The sequence below is a fragment of the Oncorhynchus nerka genome, linkage group LG6, assembly GCF_034236695.1.
Source record: "Oncorhynchus nerka isolate Pitt River linkage group LG6, Oner_Uvic_2.0, whole genome shotgun sequence".
NCBI lineage: Eukaryota > Metazoa > Chordata > Actinopteri > Salmoniformes > Salmonidae > Oncorhynchus > Oncorhynchus nerka.
In genome coordinates, this window is record NC_088401.1 from 48,698,456 (window position 1) to 48,720,859 (window position 22,404).

Sequence of the window (22,404 nt, forward strand, 5' to 3'; positions counted from 1 at the left end):
CAGTCCTCTTCATTAAAAAGTGCATTCAGACAGTTAGCACTGAACCCGCGGTTTGGCTGGGCTCCCCAACAACAAGTTTTATGGTAAGCAGCTTCGCTTTGGTCATATCGTGTGTGTGTGTGTGTGTGTGTGTGTGTGTGTGTGCACTTGGCTGTCAGATGCTTGATATATATATATATATATATATAAAAATTAACAACTCCATTCCCTATTTCAGTGCCCATTTCTGTTTCAATATATACACATACACCACTCATGCTGGTCTAAATCTAAACTCTAAACATCTTAACAGGGCAAACAACAACATACATCTGGATGCCAACGATTCCACAATATTAAACCAAACTGACTTTATCACTCACACAAAGAGGATCTTTAAGCCTCTCTCTTCTCTCTCCTCTCTCCTCTCCTTTCTCTCTTGACCCAAAATTCCACAAAAACCACATGCAGATGAAACAACATTCCAAATAAATAACCAGGTCCAATAAAAGTGTCTTCTCAGGTTCCCGTCAGAGGACCCAGGGCATTAGGCTTTATGGGCCAGTAATGGTAATGACTATTGGACTAAATCTGGTGCTGAGAGGGAGTGAGGCACTGGGCAGGGATCCTAGGACCACAGGGGTGGTATAGGCCAGCGTCTCCTCACCTGTGTGTTGACTGTGGAGATATAAATGTAAAGAGTGGGTGTGTGTGTTCGGTCCCGCCTTGTAAAAGCCCAGCAGCCAGCCTCTACTCCACGTGTGGCCAGACGGCAGCTACTTCACCAGGCTGGGCCGTGCCCTGTGGCACACGCACGCACGCACACACACACACACACAGGAAAAGCTTAATAAATGAGGTTGGGCTCTGCACCCTTAAAGGTTAAAATTCCAAAAGCATGTTTAAGCCCCTAGAACTAGAGGCTGGGTCAGCTGTGTGAAACCAGATAGATAGAGAGCGGGAGGGGTAGAGGGAGAGAGAGAGAGAACAGAGACAGAGACAGAACTTGAGAAAATGAAAGCGAGAAAGGGGAGACCTGATAGTTCCTTTAACACAGATATTCAGCGTGTAACCCGACCCAGCAAAACACCTGTGATATACACTACTGCCTTAAAAAATGCACTCACTGCTCATTTGATTAGAGAAGTGAAATGGAGAATATAGAACCCCCTACAGGGATACAGGAGGCTTAGGGCCATAGCCAGGGAATGTAGATGGACTGACTGAAATATACTGTACATAGAAAATGTGCACACATTTGTTCATCCAGATTGATAAACAAAATGAACCAGCATTGATTTTACTGCTCAAACTAATGGATAACTCAAAGCACAGTTTTCAATTTTCCGTCTCTCTCCCCTTCCCTCACTCTCTTTCTCCTACCCGTCTCTCTCCTCATCTGTGCCTCGCTGCGGTAACATGTTGCACAGCGGTAATAGTGGCCCTGACAGAAACAGAGTGCTTTAATTTAACAGTTCTAAGTCACGGCGTGGTCAACCGCAGCACGCTCATTAACACTAAGAAACACTCACTTAACACTATTAACACTCATTAGGCCTAAACGCAGCCTGATACTCCTGCCAATCCATCAATACGCACTCCTGAGCAACCAGACACCTAACAACACACTGGATATGTCCTAAATGGAAGCCTATTCCCTATGTAGTGCACTACTTTGACCAGGGCTCTGGTCAAAAGTAGTACACTATGTAGGGAATAGGGTGGCATTTGGGATGCAGCCCTCTCATAGTTCACTCTATCATAGGCTTGGCAGATCATCAACATCATAATCAAGAGAGAGAGGATAATGGTTTTAGGAATTAACTGTAATTATGTTAGCATATCCGCTCTGAGGGAAGAGCAATAATGTGTGAAATCAATGTGTGTGTGTGTGTGTTTGTGTGTGTGTATGAAGTCATCTCAGTTCGTGGCACACTGTCTTGTTTACAGTGACAGTCTGACAGTGTGATACTGTAGCTCAACTACAGTAGTTGCGGTTGAATGACTGATGTCTTTCTCAGGGTTGAACCAAAGAAAAAAATGGGTAAATAACAAATGAATGATGTTCGTTAGACCTCCTGGGTAGTTGACATTCCTGTAGCGGTCCCAGATTTGGGGATTGAGGAACTAGGAGGATGCGGGATACAACTCCATGCCAGAACATTTGGCTAAAACTCTATGAGTGCCTAAAGGTGATTGGTTCAAGGTTGGCTCTAATGCAATGGTTCTTAACCAGGGGTACTAGTAGCTGGCCTATACACAGGAAGTACTTGAGAAGACTCATAAGACCATAGGCTTACTGGTTAAATGCCCACGAGGGGTGAATTCGGTGGACAAAATGTATTTGTTGGTACAGTAACCAAAAAACGTTTAAGAAGTTGAGAAGGGGTGTGTGTGCTTAGCCTCCTCCTATACTCCCTGTTCACCCATGACTGCGTGGCCACAAATGACTCCAACACCATCATCAAGTTCGCCGATGACACCGTGGTGGTCGGGCCTAAACACCGGCGACGATGAGACAGCCTACTGTGACATGGCAGTGTGGTGCCAAGACAACAACCTCTCCCTCAACGTCAGTAAGTCCAAGGAGATGATCAGGGAATGGGGGGTGAGCATGCCCCCATCCACATCACAGTGATGCAGTGGAGCAGGTCGAGAAATTCAAGTTCCTCAGTGTCCAAATCACAAAGGACTTCAAATGGTCCACATGCGCAAACAGTCTGGAAGAAGGCACGACAGCGCCTCTTTCCCCCAGGGAGGTTGGAATGATTTGGCATGGGCTCTCAAATCCTCAAAAATGTCTACAGGTCCTCCATTGAAAGCATCTTGACTGGCATCACTGCTTGGTATGGCAACTGCACAGTCCTACTACTACCACTACACTGTGGTGCGGACAGCCCAGTACATCACTGGGGCTGAGCTCCCTGCCATCCAGGACTTCTAAAAATGGTTAAAGACTCCAGCCACCCAGACCATAGACTGTTCTCTCTGCTTCCACACGGTAAGCGGTACCGGATCTTCAAGTCTGACCTCAACAGGATCCTGAACAGCGTCTTTCACCAAGCCGTTAGACTGCAAAATAGCTAACAAAAATGGACTATCTGCATTGACCGTTAATGCATTACTTAATTTCTCTATGCACTCACACTCACTCTATGCACACTCTACACACTCACTCACACACTTAATTTGCTCATGCACACACATTCATACTGACTCTACACATATGCACACACAGTCAAATACAATAATCATATAACTGTATGCTGCTGCTTCTCTGTTGATCATATATCCTGATGCCTAGTCACCTTACCCTTATACATATCTAACCCTACCACTCCAGTATCGCTGCACATTGTAAATATGGTACTGGTACTGACCGTGTATATCGCTTACTTACTTTCTAGTGTCCTTATTTCTATTTCTCTTGTTTTTCTTCTACTTGACTAATTTAGTAATTTATTTGTCGTAAAACAGATATTGATTACTGCATTCTTGGGAAAAAACAAGAAAGAAAGGCATTTCACTGTATTTGTGCACGTGACAATAATAACATGAGACTTAAACGACTGCATACAGGGACAACCCAAGCCGTTCCATTTCTCCCTGTGTCTGTCTGACAGTGTGTGAGTGACTGTACTACTCCAGGAAATGAGCTGGTGGGTTAGACGCACCTGCAGGGAACCTCTTTTAGTGTGACACGTCCATCTTAGTCTACATCTCAACTGTTATTATACAGAGTGTGCGACAGCCATCTCAGTCCCCTCCCATCACTCTTGGCTGAACTTTGTGGTAACGTACACATATCATTAACAGATTGTAGATACTGTAGATCACTAGGAACTATGTGATTTTTTATTTAACTAGGCAAGTCAGTTAAGAACAAATTCTTATTTACAATGATGGCCTACCCCAGACAACACTGGAACAATTGTGCACCACCCTATGGGACTCCCAATCATGGCTGGATGTGATACAGTCTGGATTTGAACCAGGGACTGTAGTGACACCTCTTGCACTGAGATGCCGTGCCATAGACCACTGAGTCACTCTGGAGCCCATGGCTTGTCTCTGGGTAAAGCTACTTACACTACTTAAAATCACATAGAGAGACAGAAATGGAAGGAGCGAGGGATGGACAGTTAGAAAGAACAAAAGAAAGAAAGAATGAAAGAAAGAACACAGAAAGTTCCTAGGGCTAGAACCCTGGACTCACAATCCAGTCAGAACTCAGACACAGACATAAACACTCACTTCTGGAGGTAGTGACTGGTGTTGTTGATTCCCAGGTGCTGAATGTCCTAATAACCATTAGGCGCGCACACATACACACACACACACATACACACACACACACACACACACACACACACACACACACACACACACACACACACACACACACACACACACACACACAAACACTTATGGAGTGAGTGGTGCTGAGTGTTTGAGGGCCAGGCAGCGCCACAGCAGACATGGCCCGGCCCTCGTAACCATCACATAGACTAAAAGGCATCGGTGATGCTGAGGGCCATTTCAAAGAGTTCAGCTCCAGTTTTACAAGCCTTTACAATCTCTCATTTAGGAGGTGGTGGGAGAGTGACGAGTCTACAGAGAGGAGTTTTAACACTAACCAGGGCTTATTGGGGCTGTGGAGTAATCCGGGTCACTGCAGAGAGGTGGAACTTTGTTATTCACTGTGCGTGTGTGTGTGTGTGTGTGTGTGTGTGTGTGTGTGTGTGTCTGTTTCACGAGAGCTTTATTAAAGATTTATTAAAGATAATAAAGATTGTGGCTAGTAATGGTGAGCGGACCTTTACCGTCGTTCTATACCCTCCTTTATATATATTTTGGGGGGGCAAGCTCCAGTCCTAGAATTTGGATATGAAAAATGAATCACTCTATCACTTCCTCACTCTAACCCTCAACACCTCAGTCCCAGGGAGAGATACCTCACACGATAATACATCCGAGAGGCAGGGAAGGATGCGTGGGAGAACCACACCATGAAAAATAAGCCTCAATCTGTTTGACTGGGTCTTCATCCAAAGATGCTATCAGGATGTAATAAGGATTCAATCTGCATTCCTAATGTACATAACAGACTGTAAATACTGACCGGATCACGTAACGTTTCACTGTACAAGATGTCTTAAATGATGAGGAGATTGGGAAATAGTATGCTGGACCTACTATTTGGAGGAAGGGTGGGTGTAAAGAGGTACGGGGACATAGCTTCTGCTTTAAGAATGAATTAATCACTGCATTTAAACTTAATATAGGTCCTGAAATTCAGGTCATATGACAAGGACACGACATATAAGCTGAGGACGCCTTGTAGCTCACAACACCCCCAGCCAGCCAGGGGCCATTGCCGGGTGTTAGGAGTTTTTCCGCTCCCTCATTAAAAGGCAATTCAAGTTGTCACTCGCCACTTGTGATAGTTAAAGCAAACACCATAATGTTTCCCACATTTCCCTTCTCTCTCTCTCTCTCTCTCTCTCTCTCTCTCTCTCTCTCTCTCTCTCTCTCTCTCTCTCTCTCTCTCTCTCTCTCTCTCTCTCTGCTAGACTCCTGCCTCTACATGGGCTAAATCCCAAATGGCACCCTGCATAATGCACTACTTTTGACAAGAGCCCCATGGGCCCTGATCAAAAGTAGTGAACTACATAAGGACTAGGGTGACATTTGGGACACGCCCATACTGTACTAAGCACTCCACTCGATGAGCTGGGCTGAGACTGACTTTTTGGTTTAATGTAGTAATAAGAGCAGTGTGAGAAATATGCACATCTCACATTTCCACACCGGGTCCCAACTCCCGCGGCACTGAGTGCGGCGTGCATCTCGCCGGTTCCTGCTCGACTTTTTTTGTGGCTATTTTCGCGTAAATTATAACTTTGTTTTCCTTGCAATATTTCTTACGACCGACAAACACTTCTGGATCATGAATGGGTAGCTACACACTTGTCTCTCAGCCTCCCAGATCTGGAATACTATTCTTTCCTTTGTTCGGCGCACAATTGCTTACCTGTTGCTGCTGACCGAGATAACCGAAGGCACGAAGAAGAGGAAGGAAAGGGAGACTCCAAGCTAGGCTGAAAAGACAGGCTACACGGCCTCTTCCTGGTATTCTAATGGCTAATGTCCAATCGCTGGAGAATAAACTTTGTGAACTCAATCGTAGAGGGACATCAGGGAATGCCGTGCCTTTGTTTTAACAGAAACATGGCTGACTGGCAAAATAGTCGACTCTGCTATTCAACCAGATGGCTTTTCCATTTTTCCGTATGGATCGAATGGCGGTTTCTGGTAAGAGTAGGGGGAGGTGTATGCTTGCTGATCAACAATTCCTGCTGTGCCGAAGTTGAAAACATCTCGAGCTCCTGTTCACCTGACCTGCTGACCCTACTATATGCAGAGGGAATTCATGAGTGTCATTATCACAGCTGTGGACATGCCGCCAAAGAAAACATCAAGGCAGCACTCAGTGAACTGTACAAGAATAGTCCCGTCCCCCCCATAAATAGTAAGGTGACCATTTCTGCCAATCAGATCATGTCTCTCTGTTCCTACTCCCTGCCTACAAGCAGCAACTCAAGAGGGCGCCACCAACACAGAGAATAGACTCTGGACAGAGGAGGCAGACTCAAAGAGGCAGGACTTTTTTGAGAATACTGATTGCATATTATGTTCAAAGATTCACCTATCAACATTGAGGAATATACATCGTCAGTCAGACTTCATTAGGAAATGTGTTGATGATATTGTAGCCACAATAACAATCTGGACATACCCCAACCAAAAACCCTGGATGAACGGAAAAATCTGCAAATTCATTAGGGACGCATAAATACAATACAGACTCAGACTTTTGGCAAGGACGACAGACTGGGACTATGCGGCAATGGCTAGAGACTATAATGGACCACATTTACATATTTAGCAGATGCTCTTATCCAGAGCGATTTACAGTTCGTGCATTCATCTTAAGATAGTTAGGTGGGACAATCACATAACACAGTCATAGTAAGTACATTGTTCCTCAATAAAGTAGCCATCAGCAAAGCCAGAGCTAGGAAAGGGGAAAAGTAAAGTGCAAGTGTTAGTCTTTTTTGACGGGGTGGGGGGTGGTCACGGTCGAGCGTGAGAAGGGTGTACATGGGGGAGGAGGGTGCTGTGGGGTTATTTAAGATACTCTTTGAAGAGGTAGGGTTTCAGATGTTTTGGGGGGAAGGACAGGGACTCTGCTGTCCTAGCTTCAGGGAGAAGATGATTCCACCATTGGGGTACCTGGGCAGAGAAGAGCTTGGACTGAGCTGAGCGGTAGATGCCCTCCCTTAGGGGTGGGAGGGCCAAGATGATCCCAGAGGTGGCAGAATGCTCGGGTTGGCGTGCAGGGTTTGAGCATAGCCTGAAGGTAGGACGGGGAAATTCCTCTTGCTGCTCTGTAGATGAGTACCATGATCTTGTAGTGGATGTGAGCTTCGTCTGGAAGCCAGTGGAGTGTGCGGAGGAGCGGGGAGAACATGGAAAGGTTGAACACCAGGTGGGCTGCAGCATTCTGGATAACTTGCAGGGGTTTGATGTAGAAATGAGTGTCTCCACCTGGGTGTCAGAAGGGGGAATCAGAAAAGTAGTTGAGTGTCATCCACATAGCAATAATAGGACACACCATGTGAGGATATGACAAAGCCAAGTGACTTTGTGTAAGAGAAGAGGAGAGGGCATATGACTGAGCCCTGGAGGACACCAGTAGTGAGAGTATGTGGTGCAGACACAGATCCTCTCCACGTCACCTGGTAGAAGCAGCCTGCCAGACAGGATGCAATCGAAGAGTGTGCAGAGCCTGAAACACCCAGGCCTGAGTGGGTGGACAGGCAGATCTGATGGTGCACGGTGTCAAAGGCAATGGATAAATCTAGAAGGATTAGAACATAGGAGAGAGAGTCAGCTTTGTCATTGCGGAAAGCCTCCGAAAGTGGCTTTAACAGCGGATACAGAGGAAGAGAAGTTAGACAAGAGGGAGTGAAAGGATGATAGGCAATCTGGAAGTTTGGTTTTCCTCCACTTACACTCAGCAGTCTGCAGCCGTGTTCTGTAAGCTCGCAATGAGTCACGGAGCAGGGGGGCTGAGCCGGCCCGGGAGGAAGGGGGACAGTGCGAGTCATAGGATGCGGAATGCGAGGAGAGTATGGTCGAAGAGGCAGAATCGGGAGACAGGATGGAGAAGGATTTAGCAGAAGAGAGAGATGATACGTTAGAAGAAGAGTAGAGAGAGAGAGAGATGACTGCAATGGCGCATAACCATCTGTGTAGCGGCTGAGTGGCTAGGGTTGGAGGAGGGGGAGACAGAAAAGGAAACAAAGTAGTGATCAGAGACCTGGAGGAGGGTTGCGGTGAGATGAGGTCAAGCGTATTTGCCTGCCTTCTGAGTGGGAGGGGACTGGGAAAGGGTGATGTCAAAAGAGGCAAAGAGTGGAAAGAAAGAGTTGGAAATAAATTAAATGCAGATGTCGGGAGCTTATCAAGGTGTCAAGCTCATTGAGGAGCTCTAACGGGACCTGGTGGACGATAGATGATAACAATGTTAGGCGTGGCTGGACCAGTTACAGTGACAGCATTGAATTCAAATGAGGAAATGGACAGGGGAGTGAGGGAGAAAAGACAAAATCTCCACTTAGGTGAAATAAGTAGCCCTGTGCCACCACCGCAATGACCAGATGCTCTCGGACTATGAGAGGAAATGCAGTCAGATGAAGAGAGAGAAGCTGGAGTAGTAGTGTTCTCTGGGGTGATCCATGTCTCCGTCAGGGCCAAAAAAGTCAAGGGACTGAAGGGCAGCATAGGCTGAGATGAACTTGGTGTTCTTGACCGCAGATCGGCAGTTCCAAGCGCTGCCAGAGTCCAGGAATTCCGCATGGGTTGTGCACTCAGGGTACACTAAATTAAAAGGGTTTCAGCCAAGGGGTGGGGAGCGTCTGTAATGTGAACAGGTATAGAAAACCAAAGCTACAAAATAGCAAAATGACATATTCTGACAATAACTAGCTGAGAGAATGGCGTGGAGCCTTCCTCTCTTTCCTTTCTCAAATAACTCAGTAGAACAACTTGGCAGACCTGTCTTTGTTTCGGCGACGGTCTTAGTTTTGCGGCAAGACCGCCACTGACAGCTGCCACTGAAAAAACAGGGGAAACTGAAGTACTAACACTAATTGCTAATTGCCTTGCAGAGGTGAAGACCACACCTCCCCATACTAATTGCTGATTGCCTAGGAGAGGAGAAACCACTCCCTTTCCAATACAGCCAGTGACTGCAAAGATAACAATAGTCACAAATTGCGCTGTCCCTTAATCCTGGTTGATGTGTCAACAATCATCTGCAAGTTCATAGCAGTCAGCAGCTCACACACCAAGTAGGCTATTGGGAAGACGGGCAGCACTTAAAGTAGATGGCCCTAGCTAGCAAAAAGACAGAACTAGATGACAACAGGTTAAGTCAAGAAGTATGCAATAGTTACTACTGGCGATACAGTATCAGGAGTCCTCTAGCTATAGAAGGCAAATCCAGCTGTGCTCACCAAAGCCTCCCTCCCAGATGAGCTTAACACATTCTATGCTCGGTTTGAGGCTGACAATACCGAGCCATCCAGGAAGGCTCTCGCTGCTTCGGAATACATGCATTCGCTCTCAAAGGCTGTTGTGAGGAAAACTCTGAAAAAGAGTGAGTAGTCACAAAGCCGCCAGCCTAGATGGCATCCCTGGCCGCGTCCTCAGAGTGCGTGCTGACCAGATGACAGCTGTCTTCTTTGACATCTTCAACCTGTATTCCCCACTTGCTTCAAGGAGACCACCATCATCCCAGTGCCCAAGAACACCATGGTGACCATGGTGGTCACCGAAGTGAAGCATGAAGTGCTTTGAGAGGCTGGTCATGGCCCATATTAAGGCCAGCATGCCAGGCACACTGGACACATCTCCAATTTGCCTACTGCTCCAACAGATCCATGGAAGATGCCTTTTCCATTGCTATTCACATGGCCCTAACACATCTGGACAAGAGGAACACCCACAGTATGTGAGAAGGCTGTTCATTAACTAGAGTTCAGCATTCAGCACTATTGTTCCCTCCAAGCTTGACACCAAGATCAAAGGCCTGGGTTTGTACACCACACTATGCGACTGGATCCTGGACTTCCTGACGCGCAGACCACAGGCTGTGAGGATTGGCAACAACCCCTCCTCCACACTTACACTTAACACAGAAGCCCTAAAGGGGTGTATACTCAGCCCTCTGCTGTTCTCCCTGTTCACCCGTGACTGCGTGGCTTTGCACGACACCAACTCTGTCATCAAGTTTGCTGACAACACCATGGTTGTTGGCCTGATTACAGACAACAAGAAGTCAGCCTATAGGGAGGAGGTAAGTGAACTGGCGTTATGGTGCCATGACAACAGCCTCTTCCTCATCGTCAGCAAAACAAAGGAGTTGATTGTTGAATTCGGGAAGCAGAGTAAGGAACATGCCCCGATTCAACACCAACGGGCCTGCAGTAGAGAATTTCAGCAGTTTTAAGTTCCTCTGTGTCCACATCACCGAGGACTTCACATGGACCAACTGTTGACAAGAGTATGTAACAGTGCCTCTACTTCCTAAGGCAGCTGAAGAAATGTGGCATGCCACCCTTGGTCCTCTCCAAATACTACCACTGCACCATTGAGAGCATCCTGACCGGTTGCATCACAGCCTGGTACTGGAATTGTTCCTTCCACGTCTGCAAGGTCCTCCAGCGGGTGGTGAGGGAACGTGCTCCTATTTATCAAGAATATCTACTCAAAAAGGAAGGAAGTCCTGGAGCATCATCAAGGACCCCACACACCCCAGCCACAAACTGTTCACTCACTTACCGTCGGCCAGATGGTATTGTTTTTTTGTTTTTTGTTTTTAACCATTTTAGTAATTACAATTACTTAAAGATCTCTAAAGATCGGTGTCCCACCCTCGGGACGTTTGAGCTAATGTGCGCTAATGTGATTAGCATGTTGTAAGTAGCAAAAACATTTCCCAGGACATTATTATATTATATATATATATATATATATTATATACGCACAGTCCAATTTACAGTAGCTATTACAGTGAAAACATACCATGCTATTGTTTGAGGAGAGTGCACAGTTATGTACTTGAATATATATATATTGACCAAATAGGCATATTTGAGCAGACTTGATCCAACATTTTGAACAGAACTGCAATGGTTCATTGGATCAGTCTAAAACTTTGCACATACACTGCTGTCATCTAGTGGCCAAAATCTACATTTTGCCTAGAGTCATATTCTCCTACATTAATTTCACATTTCCACAAACTTCAAAGTGTTTCCTTTCAAAAGGTATCAAGAATATGCATATCCTTGCTTCAGGTCCTGAGCTACAGGGAGTTAGATTTGGGTATGTTATTTTAGGCAAAAATGGAAAAAAAGAGTCTGATCCTTAAGAGGTTCTAGGCATGTCAGTTAAGAACAAATTCTTATTTACAATGACGGCCTACTCTGGCCAAACCCTAACGACGCTGGACCAATTGTGCGTTGCAATACAGCCTTGAATTGAACCAGGGTCTGTAGTGACACCTCTAGCACTGAGATGCAGTGCCTTAGACCTCTGTGCCATGAGGTCTGATACCAACACGCTCTGAGACAGCTTCTACCTACCAGACTGCTGAACACTTCAAATGGACTGACCACCAGCACTGACTCTCTCTGCACCTTAGCCCACACCCAGACAGACACACACACACATACATTCATGCTACACACACACATCAAAACTGCTTCCTACTGTACTCTTACTTAATATTGCTAGATACAGCACAATTTAAACACAAGCCCCACAATCTCACCTTCCCCAAGACACGTGTAAATATTGGACTATAAATTGTGCCTACCTGTATTATACTTATGCTAAAATGTTTATTCTATTCTACTGAGCCATTTACTTCATGCTTGTATTCTTATATATATATATATATATATATATATATATATATATATATACAGTGCCTTGCGAAAGTATTCGGCCCCCTTGAACTTTGCGACCTTTTGCCACATTTCAGACTTCAAACATAAAGATATAAAACTGTATTTTTTTTGTGAAGAATCAACAACAAGTGGGACACAATCATGAAGTGGAACAACATTTATTGGATATTTCAAACATTTTTAACAAATCAAAAACTGAAAAATTGGGCGTGCAAAATTATTCAGCCCCTTCAGTGCAGCAAACTCTCTCCAGAAGTTCAGTGAGGATCTCTGAATGATCCAATGTTGACCTAAATGACTAATGATGATAAATACAATCCACCTGTGTGTAATCAAGTCTCCGTATAAATGCACCTGCACTGTGATAGTCTCAGAGGTCCGTTAAAAGCGCAGAGAGCATCATGAAGAACAAGGAACACACCAGGCAGGTCCGAGATACTGTTGTGAAGAAGTTTAAAGCCGGATTTGGATACAAAAAGATTTCCCAAGCTTTAAACATCCCAAGGAGCACTGTGCAAGTGATAATATTGAAATGGAAGGAGTATCAGACCACTGCAAATCTACCAAGACCTGGCCGTCCCTCTAAACTTTCAGCTCATACAAGGAGAAGACTGATCAGAGATGCAGCCAAGAGGCCCATGATCACTCTAGATCAGGGGTCCCCAAACTTTTTCCTGTGAGGGCCACATAACTTTTCCCTTCTCTGATGGGGGGCCGGTGTCAGTTTGTAACAGAAAAAGTGTGACGATCGTAGGGGAGCTTAAAAAATGTATTGTTTTCCAGAAAGCCACACATAACCAAATAACCCTTTCCAGGTTCTTTACAGAAAAAAAGTCAGGAAACAAATAATAACACTATTAATGAAATAAATAATAACTAAATAACCCTCTCTGAGTTCTTCACAGAAAAAACAGGAAATAAATAATAACTAAATAACTCTCTCTGGGTTCTTCATAGAAAAAAAAGCCATGGAACATTAACTTTCTGTCGTGCCATGCACAATCTTAACAGATAAAAGTTCAGCTCAGTTGTCAGAGCAGAATCTCTCTGACACATATGAGCAGTCTCTTAAAGTTCTTGTGTTCCTTCCTTATAATCCTTTTGTAGGTTCCAGTAGGCTTGTAGACACCGCTGTTTGCAGCTCTCTCTCATCAACTTCCCTGTGAAAACCACAAAAGAAGCAGGTTGAGAAACTGAACTAAGTGATACAGCACCTACACAGCACAATACATTTCACTACCAGTATGGTTGTAAAGATGGATTTTATCCCAGTAGATTTTATTATGATTATATTTGTTTATGCTCAGAATGACTCATTCAAGTCAGAAAAGTGAGCTTACCTATGTATGTTCATCAGTGTGAACTGTGGGCCTGCATCTGGCTGGTGAGAAGTTGAATATCAGGTTCCATTCTAGTTACAGCCAGTCTCAAGCACTGATGCAAATGTTCATCTGTCAATCTTGATCTCATCGGGGTTTTCAGCAGTTTCATGCGAGAAAAGGTTTTCTCGCAGATATACGTGCTGCCAAAAACTGTGGACATTTTCATTGCGTGTTTTTGATGTTTGGATATGTGTCGTTTGGGAGGGCGGCATAGAAGTCAATGAGACTGTTGGGCTTGAATGCGTCTTTCAGAACATCACAGTTCTGTAACTCAGCCAACTCAAACTGATATGAAGGCTGGGCTTCATCAATGTCGGCAACAAAGGGGTTCTGAAAAAGACGGATTTCTTTTGCATGAACATGTAGTTCACTGAATCGCACACCGAACTCCGCCTTCAGCATTTCCAGTGCTTCCACGCACTTTTCAGCTGGGAACGGGACCGCTGGGTTCTCTGTCGACAGGTTTTGGGTAGCAGGAAGATGGACGAAGTTGCGCTTTTCACTTGTTCCAAAAGCAGCGCTAATTTCACCTCAAATGCTTTTATGTGTGAATACATGTCGCAAATGAGTTTCCCCTCGCCTTGTAGCTGCAAGTTAAGGCTGTTAAGTATTTCTGTCACGTCTGTTAAAAATGCGAGGTGCCATTTCCATTCTGGGTCGATCAGCTCTGGGACCGTTTTGTCTTTTAAATGAAGAAATGCGTTAATTTCGGGTAGCAGCTCGTAAAAACGCCTCAAAACTCTGCCCCGGCTCAGCCATCGGACCTCTGTGTAGTACAGCACATCTCCGTGCGTAGACTCCAGTTCAGACAGGAATTCTTGGAACTGCCTGTGTTTAAGTCCCTTTGCTCTGATGAAGTTTATGCACGACACCACAACCTTCATTACAGAATCCCACTTCAACACTTTGCAGCACAGTGCTTGCTGGTGAATTAGGCAGTGGACTCGTAGCGGGGCGGTGAGACCCCTTTTTTCCAACTCCCGGTTCATGCGTCCTATTAGACCGCGAGTTTCGCCCACCATGCTAGGAGCCCCGTCAGTCGTGATGCTAGTTAGCTTTGACCAGTCCAAGTCCAACTTCTCCATGGTTTGGCACACTTTGTCAAAAATATCCTCTCCCGTTGTAGTCCCTTTGAGACTTTGGAGGGCTGCCAGCTCCTCGCATATCTCAAAGTTTGCGCTAACTCCACGAATAAAAATGAGCAGTTGCGCTGTGTCTTGCACGTCCGTGCTCTCATCCAGTGCTAATGAAAAAAAGTCGAATTCTTTCGTCTTCTGCTGCAGCTGGGCATATACATTACTCCCGATTTCTTCAACGCGTCTGGTGATTGTACTCGCCGACAGACTTACGGCATTAAATGCATCTTTCTTCTCGGGACACACCTCCTCCGCGACAGCATCCATACATTTCTTAACAAACTCTCCGTCAGTGAAAGGCTTACCGCTTCTTGCTACCAGTTTAGCAACCCGAAAGCTGGCCCGAACGGATGCCTGGTTCAGCTGAGCTTGGCGTACAAATGTATTCTGCTGAGATAGTAGTCCACTTTTTAGCTTTGAGAGTTTGTCTGCTCGTATTTGGCCTTGCAAGCTATCGTACTTGTCTTTGTGACGGGATTCATAGTGTCGGCGAAGATTGTATTCTTTGAATACCGCCACCGTCTCTTGACAGATGAGACAAACAGCCTTTTCTTTGCATTGAACAAAAAAAAAATTGTTTGTCCACTGCAGGTTAAATACCCTGCATTCTGAATCAATTTTTCTCTTACCTAACCTTTTCGCCATTATTCCGTTCTCTCTTTGACAGGGCCGGGCCTAGGATTTTTTTTCTGGAGGCCAAATAGGAAAAAAATTCGATAGCGTCTCTGGTATTGTTCAGAGGGCCGGGCCAAATGTGCTGACGGGCCGTATCCGGCCCGCGGGCCGTAGTTTGGTGACCACTGCTCTAGATGAACTGCAGAGATCTACAGCTGAGGTGGGACACTCTGTCCATAGGACAACAATCAGTCGTATATTGCACAAATCTGGCCTTTATGGAAGAGTGGCAAGAAGAAAGCCATTTCTTAAAGATATCCATAAAAAGTGTTGTTTAAAGTTTGCCACAAGCCACCTGGGAGACACACCAAACATGTGGAAGAAGGTGCTCTGGTCAGATGAAACCAAAATTGAACTTTTTGGCAACAATGCAAAATGTTATGTTTGGCGTAAAAGCAACACAGCTCATCACCCTGAACACACCATCCCCACTGTCAAACATGGTGATGGCAGCATCATGGTTTGGGCCTGCTTTTCTTCAGCAGGGACAGGGAAGATGGTTAAAATTGATGGGAAGATGGATGGAGCCAAATACAGGACCATTCTGGCAGAAAACCTGATGGAGTCTGCAAAAGACCTGAGACTGGGACGGAGATTTGTCTTCCAACAAGACAATGATCCAAAACATAAAGCAAAATCTACAATGGAATGGTTCAAAAATAAACATATCCAGGTGTTAGAATGGCCAAGTCAAAGTCCAGACCTGAATCCAATCGAGAATCTGTGGAAAGAACTGAAAACTGCTGTTCACAAAAATGCTCTCCATCCAACCTCACTGAGCTCGAGCTGTTTTGCAAGGAGGAATGGGAAAAAATGTCAGTCTCTCGATGTGCAAAACTGAAAACTGATAGAGACATACCCCAAGTGACTTACAGCTGTAATCGCAGCAAAAGGTGGCGCTACAAAGTATTAACTTAAGGGGGCTGAATAATTTTGCATGCCCAATTTTTCAGTTTTTGATTTGTTAAAAAAGTTAGAAATATCCAATAAATGTCGTTCCACTTCATGATTGTGTCCGACTTGTTGTTGATTCTTCACAAAAAAATACAGTTTTATATCTTTATGTTTGAAGCCTGAAATGTGGCAAAAGGTTGCAAAGTTCAAGGGGGCCGAATACTTTCGCAAGGCACTGTATATATATATATATTTTTTTTTATTGTCGAGAAGGAACTTGCAAGGAAGCATTTCGTTGGACGGTGCATACCATGTGAATGCTGTACATACAACTAATAAGACTTGAAACTGTTGAAACTGAATGCCAGGATCTGATTTGCTGCTCGAAACCATCAAATCAAATCAAATCAACCCGTATTTGTCACATGCGCCGAATACAGTGTAGACCTTACCGTGAAATACTTACTTTACTACAAGCCCTTAACCATCAGTGCAGTTCAAGAAGAGTTAGAAAAATATTGACCAAATATACTAAAGTAAAAATATGCTAAAAAGTAACACAATAAAATAACAATAACGAGTCTATATACTGTGGGTACCGGTGCCAAGTCAGTGTGCAGGGGTACAGGTTAGTTGCATGTATATCGAAGCATATGGAAGCTGCAATAGACCTTGTGCTCTCTTACTGTCTTTTGCCATTGCTAGAGTAATCAGAGGAACCAGAGGGGAAAACCGAGGGATAACGATCACACTTTTATTATCCACACTACATGACGGTAGGCTTCAGAGCGTGAGCTGGCCTTGTAAAGACGTCTCAGTCATCACTCTACCTCCCGTGTCCACTTCCCCTTAAAGAGATGCTTGTAAAAAACAATACTCATTTGTGTTGCTGTATGTTGCTCGATTGTTGCATGGGACTCTGTGGAGGGAGCTCTTCACTGTCTTTGTTTCTTTTTTCTTTACTGTCATATGTAAGCCAGTTGCTTAAATATGAACACACATACACATACACACATACACACACTGATTTTACTCAGATATCCCATAAATGTATACTTCATCAAACCAATTCCAGCAGTTAATAATTTGGAGGAATCAACGGATAACAGCCAATATCACTACTTTACTACCATTCTGGAGCACCTTCTAACAGCCAGGATTGTGTGTGTGTGTGTGTCTGTGTGTGTGTGTCTGTGTGAGTGTGTGTGTGTGTGTGTGTGTGTGTGTGTGTGTGTGTGTGTGTGTGTGTGTGTGTGTGTGTGTGTGTGTGTGTGTGTGTGTGTGTGTGTGTGTGTGTGTGTGTGTGTGTGTGTGTGTGTGTGTGTGAGTGCGTGCGTGTGTGTGTGTGTGCGTGTTTGTTTGTGTGTGTGTGTGTGTGTGTGTGTGTGCTGCCCTAACCACAGTCTTGCATGGGTGTTTATCATTTTAACCAATCTCAGTCCTTCATGTATGGGCAGTGTGTGCTCTGTACAGTCCTTCATGTAGGGCAGTGTGTGTGTGTGTGCGCTGTACAGTCTTTCATGTAGGGCAGTGTGTGTGCTATACAGTGGCATTGCCTGTCAAGGTTTTTGGCACCTTGGGCACCGTCCACCCCCCATCCTGCCCCACCCCGTCCCACCCACCCAACATGGCAGGACATGGTCCCTCTCCTGGAATCCTGTGGTCCTCGTTGGGATGCCCTGTTGCCTGCCTGTGTCCAGCTGCTTATTTTTCAAAGGAAAGAATGTGAGAGTTGGCGCAGCGCTAAACAGTGTGGTTTTACAAAGCTAACTTTAATAAGATGGCTGATGAGAGACAAGGAGGTAGAAGGGCCCAAGTGTGGTGGGAAGTGGCGGGGCAATGCGGGGCGGGAGGGTGGGTGTACACGTGTGTGTGTGTGTGTATACCACCCCCATCACACATCCTTTCACCTCACCTGGCAGAGAATGTCCCAACAGAGACTCTCTCCTCTTATACAAATAAACCAGATATGAGGCACACACACTCCCATTGTCTCTGCTTAACATTGAGCAGATGAAATAACAGTGAATGGGAGAGTGAGAGAGCATCTAAAACAACATGATCTGAAGACACACATCTAAATGAGGGAGTCGTTTAGTGCTGAACTCTAAGCCCTCCTGTCGACAGGCTGATAGCGTCTTTATTAGCTGCTCTTCATACAGACACAAAGACATAGTGAAGAGATAGTCAGTCAGTCAGTCAGTGGTCTGAATAGCAGCAGCTCTCTGAAGAGTTGTGAAGGTTCTTTAGAGAGATGCGCACAAACTGACACACACGCGTTCCAACAGTTGGTATCCAAATGAAATCCAGTCAGTGGCGACCTGTCCTTCAGGGCAGGTGGAGTTGGTATCAGTTTTATTTAACTTTTGTACACCTGGGGTGTTCCCGGTCAAAAATGACCCGTCATTAGAAATGAATGGGTGAGACGACAATTAGTGTATAAAATTTAGTTCAGGCACATGCCCATTCATCAGATAGACAAACTTCCTCTCCCAGACCCCACATGCATGTATGCATGTCTGAGCACACACACTCACACCTCACTCCCCTTCTTGGCTTCCATGGAACCCCCCACGGGAACCTTTCCCCAATAGAATCTTTCCCCCACGGGAACCACGCCGGTTGGCATTCTCACAAACAATCGCAACATTGTTTCAATAATATATCTAACTTTTCTCGCAGCTCTGGCATATTAAGCTTTTTTGAGGCCTTGCTCACAATTCATTCTGTGGCAGCACAATGACCAAACTATATTCTGTATGTGAGGCTCTTGATCATATCTTTGATCATGACGTCGGTGAGGAGGAGAGAGGCCAGGAAACTTACAGTGAAAATGCCTTAGAGGAGAAAGTAGTCTGTGATAAATAGCACAATATGTTTCATCTGAGTATTTGTTATAGTCAAAATAATCCATACATTATGTTTTTTTTACTCAAAAACTAGTTGTATGAGCTCAGGTAAATGAGGCCTACAGGCCTACAGATCTAACCCCACATTAGGTGATAATATATGTATTATTATGATTTATAATCAGCTATAATAGGGCGGTCATTTTGGACCAGGAACACAGAATTAATTAACATGAAACGAACACAACAGGAGGGTTAAGCAATTCAGCCATATCTATTTTTTTTTTAAAAAGGCAGTAAATGAGGCTGAATGAACTGTTTCACTGCCAGACAAGGCTCCGCTGATGCCAGGTGTAGCAGTTGTAAGGATTCACTCCATGGTGCTGAAAAGAAAGCTCTGCTTTTGGGACAGCTTTATGTAGGCCCTAACAGTTTGTGGGCACCGTTTGTCACCGTTAAAGTGCAATTAATGTATTGTTTAGTGTTGTGTTGTGTTGTGTTGTGCTGGCATGCATCTAAAAAGCATTTTTGTTTGCCACACCAAGGTTTACGTGCTAAAATCACCACGGGTAAAGACCATAGGGAGCTCATGAGTTTCAAGTTTGGGGAAACTTACAATTTATCCTACCATTTCTACCGATCCACGTGCCAGTTATGATTATTTTCAAATGCACAATTTAATTTCAATAATCATGTTTTTGTTTCTCAAAATCATTGTCACGTGGTTAATCATTTAAAAAACCTTTTGAGAGTTTACGTCATCAAGATCTACATGTTAAAATTGCCACTGAATCAACATTGGTTCCAGACATAATGTTATTATTATTATTTCAACTGTTTTAGCAAGTCGGATAAACACTGCAAACAGCCTACCTGACCGCTCGGAGGCGTCCGCATGGTCCTAAAGCACACTGTTGCGCATTTTGCATTACATTTTATCGCATTTTATCACAAAGATAAAACTGGGGAGGGACAAAAATGCAATTTCAGAATGTGGGGGGGGACATGTCCCTCGTCCCCAGGAAAAGTGGTGCCCCTGGAATCTAGTTTACAATAACAGTTAAATCACCTATTTTATATATATATATATACATATATAATTATGCCACTTTCAAAAATACTTTTTAAGAAAACACATTTCCTGGGCTTAGTTTTGATGATTTATTAGTCATTAGTAATGGTTATAGGGCTCATGCATTGCCCCTGTGTCGGTGGTGTTGTATATGAGCCTGTACAGTGGTTGCTTCCTGTCTGTTTTATTATGGCTTTAAAATCAAACGCAGCTCTAGGAAGGGTGTTAGCCCCAGTGTGGGTCTATGCAGCCTGGCCTGCCCCTTCGCTTCCCGAGGGAGGTTGGGCTCTTAAGTGACCTAGCCTCCGATAACAATGGATGCGGTTGGCATGTAGTGTATGTGTATTTGGGTTGGTGCCCAGTGCGGGAACACCGTGCCTCATAACCAGTGGTTGTGACAAAAGCACATATCACAGCATACTACAGCAAACTCTCTAGAGACAGCAGGAGCGGTAGGGATCCTCTCAATGATCGGCTATGAAAAGCCAACTGACATTTACTCCTGAGGTGCTGACCTGTTGCACCCTCTACAACCACTGTGATTAATAGTATTTGACCTTGCTGGTCATCTAGGAACATTTGAACATCTTTGCCATGTTCTGTTTTATCTCCACCCGGCACAGCCAGCATAGGACTGGCCACCCCTCATAGCCTGGTTCCTCTCTAGGTTTCTACCTAGGTTCTGGCCTTTCTAGGGAGTTTTTCCTAGCCACCGTGCTTCTACACCTGCATTGCTAGCCGTTTGGAGTTATAGGCTGGGTTTCTGTACAGCACTTTGTAACATCAGCTGATGTAAGAAGGGCTATATAAATACATTTGATTGATTGATTGATACTACAGGTTGTGGAGGGTGTGAGAAGCTCAGTTCTGGAGTTCTGGTGATAAAAAAATACATTCTACTCCAAAATGAATGAAAATAAAATGATGCTGACATCTAAAATATATACTGAACAAAAATATAAACGCAACATGTAAAGTGTTGGTCCAATGTTTCATGAGCTGAAATTCAGGATCAAAGGAAATTTTCCATACACACAAAAATATTTTTTCTCTAAAATGTTCTCAAATTTGTTTACATCCCTGTTAGTGAAAATGTATCCATTGCCAAGATAATACATCCACTTGACAGGTGTGGCATATCAAGAAGCTGATTAAACAGCATGATCATTACACAGGTGCACCTTGTGCTGGGGACAATAAAAGGCCACTCTAAAATGTGCAGTTTTGTCACACAACACAATGCCACAGATGTCTCAAGTTTTGACGGACCGTGCAATTGGCATACTGACTGCAGGAATGTCCACCAAAGCTGTTGCCAGATAATTTAAAGTTAATTTCTCTACTATAAGCCACCCCAACATCGCGGTGGGATTATGGTACGGGCAGGCATAAGATACATTCAACGAACACATTTTATTAATGGCAATTTGAATGCATATCGTGACAAGATCCTGAGGCCCATTGTCATGCCATTCTTCCCCCCGCTATCACGTCATGTTTCAACATGGTAATACACAGCCCAATGCTGTAGGGATATGTACACAATTCCTGGAAGCTGAAAATACCCCAGTTCTTCCATGGCCTGCATACTCACCAGACATGTCAACCATTAAGCATGTTTGGGATGCTCTGGATCGTCATGTACAACAGCATGTTCCAGTTCCCAATATCTAGCAACTTCGCACAGCCATTGAAGAGGAGTGGGACAACATTGCACAGGCCACAATCAACAGCCTAATCAACTCTATAAAAAAGAGATGTGTTGCGTTGCATGAGGCAAATGGTGGTCACACCAGAAAACCAGATACTGACTGATTTTATGATACACGCCCCTAACTTTTTAAGGTATCTGTGACCAGTCATGTGATATCCATAAATAGGGCCTAATTTATATATAGTGTATATATACTGAGATTATGTGACACTTAGATTGCACACAGGTGGACTTTATTTAACTAATTATGTGACTTCTGAAGGTAATTGGTTGCACCACATCTTATTTAGAGGCTTCATAGCAAAGGGAGTGAACACATATGAATGCACCACTTTTCCATTTTTATTATTTAGATTTTTTTTAAACAAGTTATTTTTTAAATTTCACTTCACCAATTTGGACTATTTTGTGTATGTTCGTTACATGAAAACCAAATAAAAATCCATTTAAATTACAGGTTGTAATGCTAGAAAATAGGAAAAACACCAAGGGGGATGAATACTTTTGCATGGCACTCTACCACACCTTGACCAAACCGGCCCTGCGCATGCATCCACGTGCGCCATCCCCACCAGACGCGTTCATATGACAGGCAGGTTAAAGTAGCAAAACCAACTTAGCTAGCTTGTTGTTGTTATTTCATTTGCACTGGGAGATTA

The 22,404-nt window shown here is 44.3% G+C and overlaps 2 protein-coding genes across 2 annotated transcripts in view; both read right to left on the reverse strand.

The window, feature by feature from the left end:
• The window catches only part of LOC135572066 (collagen alpha-1(XXIII) chain-like), a 153,341-nt gene that overhangs the window by 123,913 nt on the left and 7,024 nt on the right, over positions 1 to 22,404 (reverse strand). The window lies entirely within an intron of this gene.
• On the reverse strand, positions 12,258 to 15,650 carry LOC135572109 (general transcription factor II-I repeat domain-containing protein 2-like). Its single transcript, XM_065019134.1, has 2 exons — positions 13,364 to 15,650; positions 12,258 to 13,183 (listed from the first exon to the last, which is right to left on the reverse strand). Exon 1 carries the CDS (start codon positions 15,184 to 15,186, stop codon positions 13,801 to 13,803), a length of 1,386 nt encoding a protein of 461 aa, XP_064875206.1. The 5' UTR covers positions 15,187 to 15,650; the 3' UTR covers positions 12,258 to 13,183; positions 13,364 to 13,800.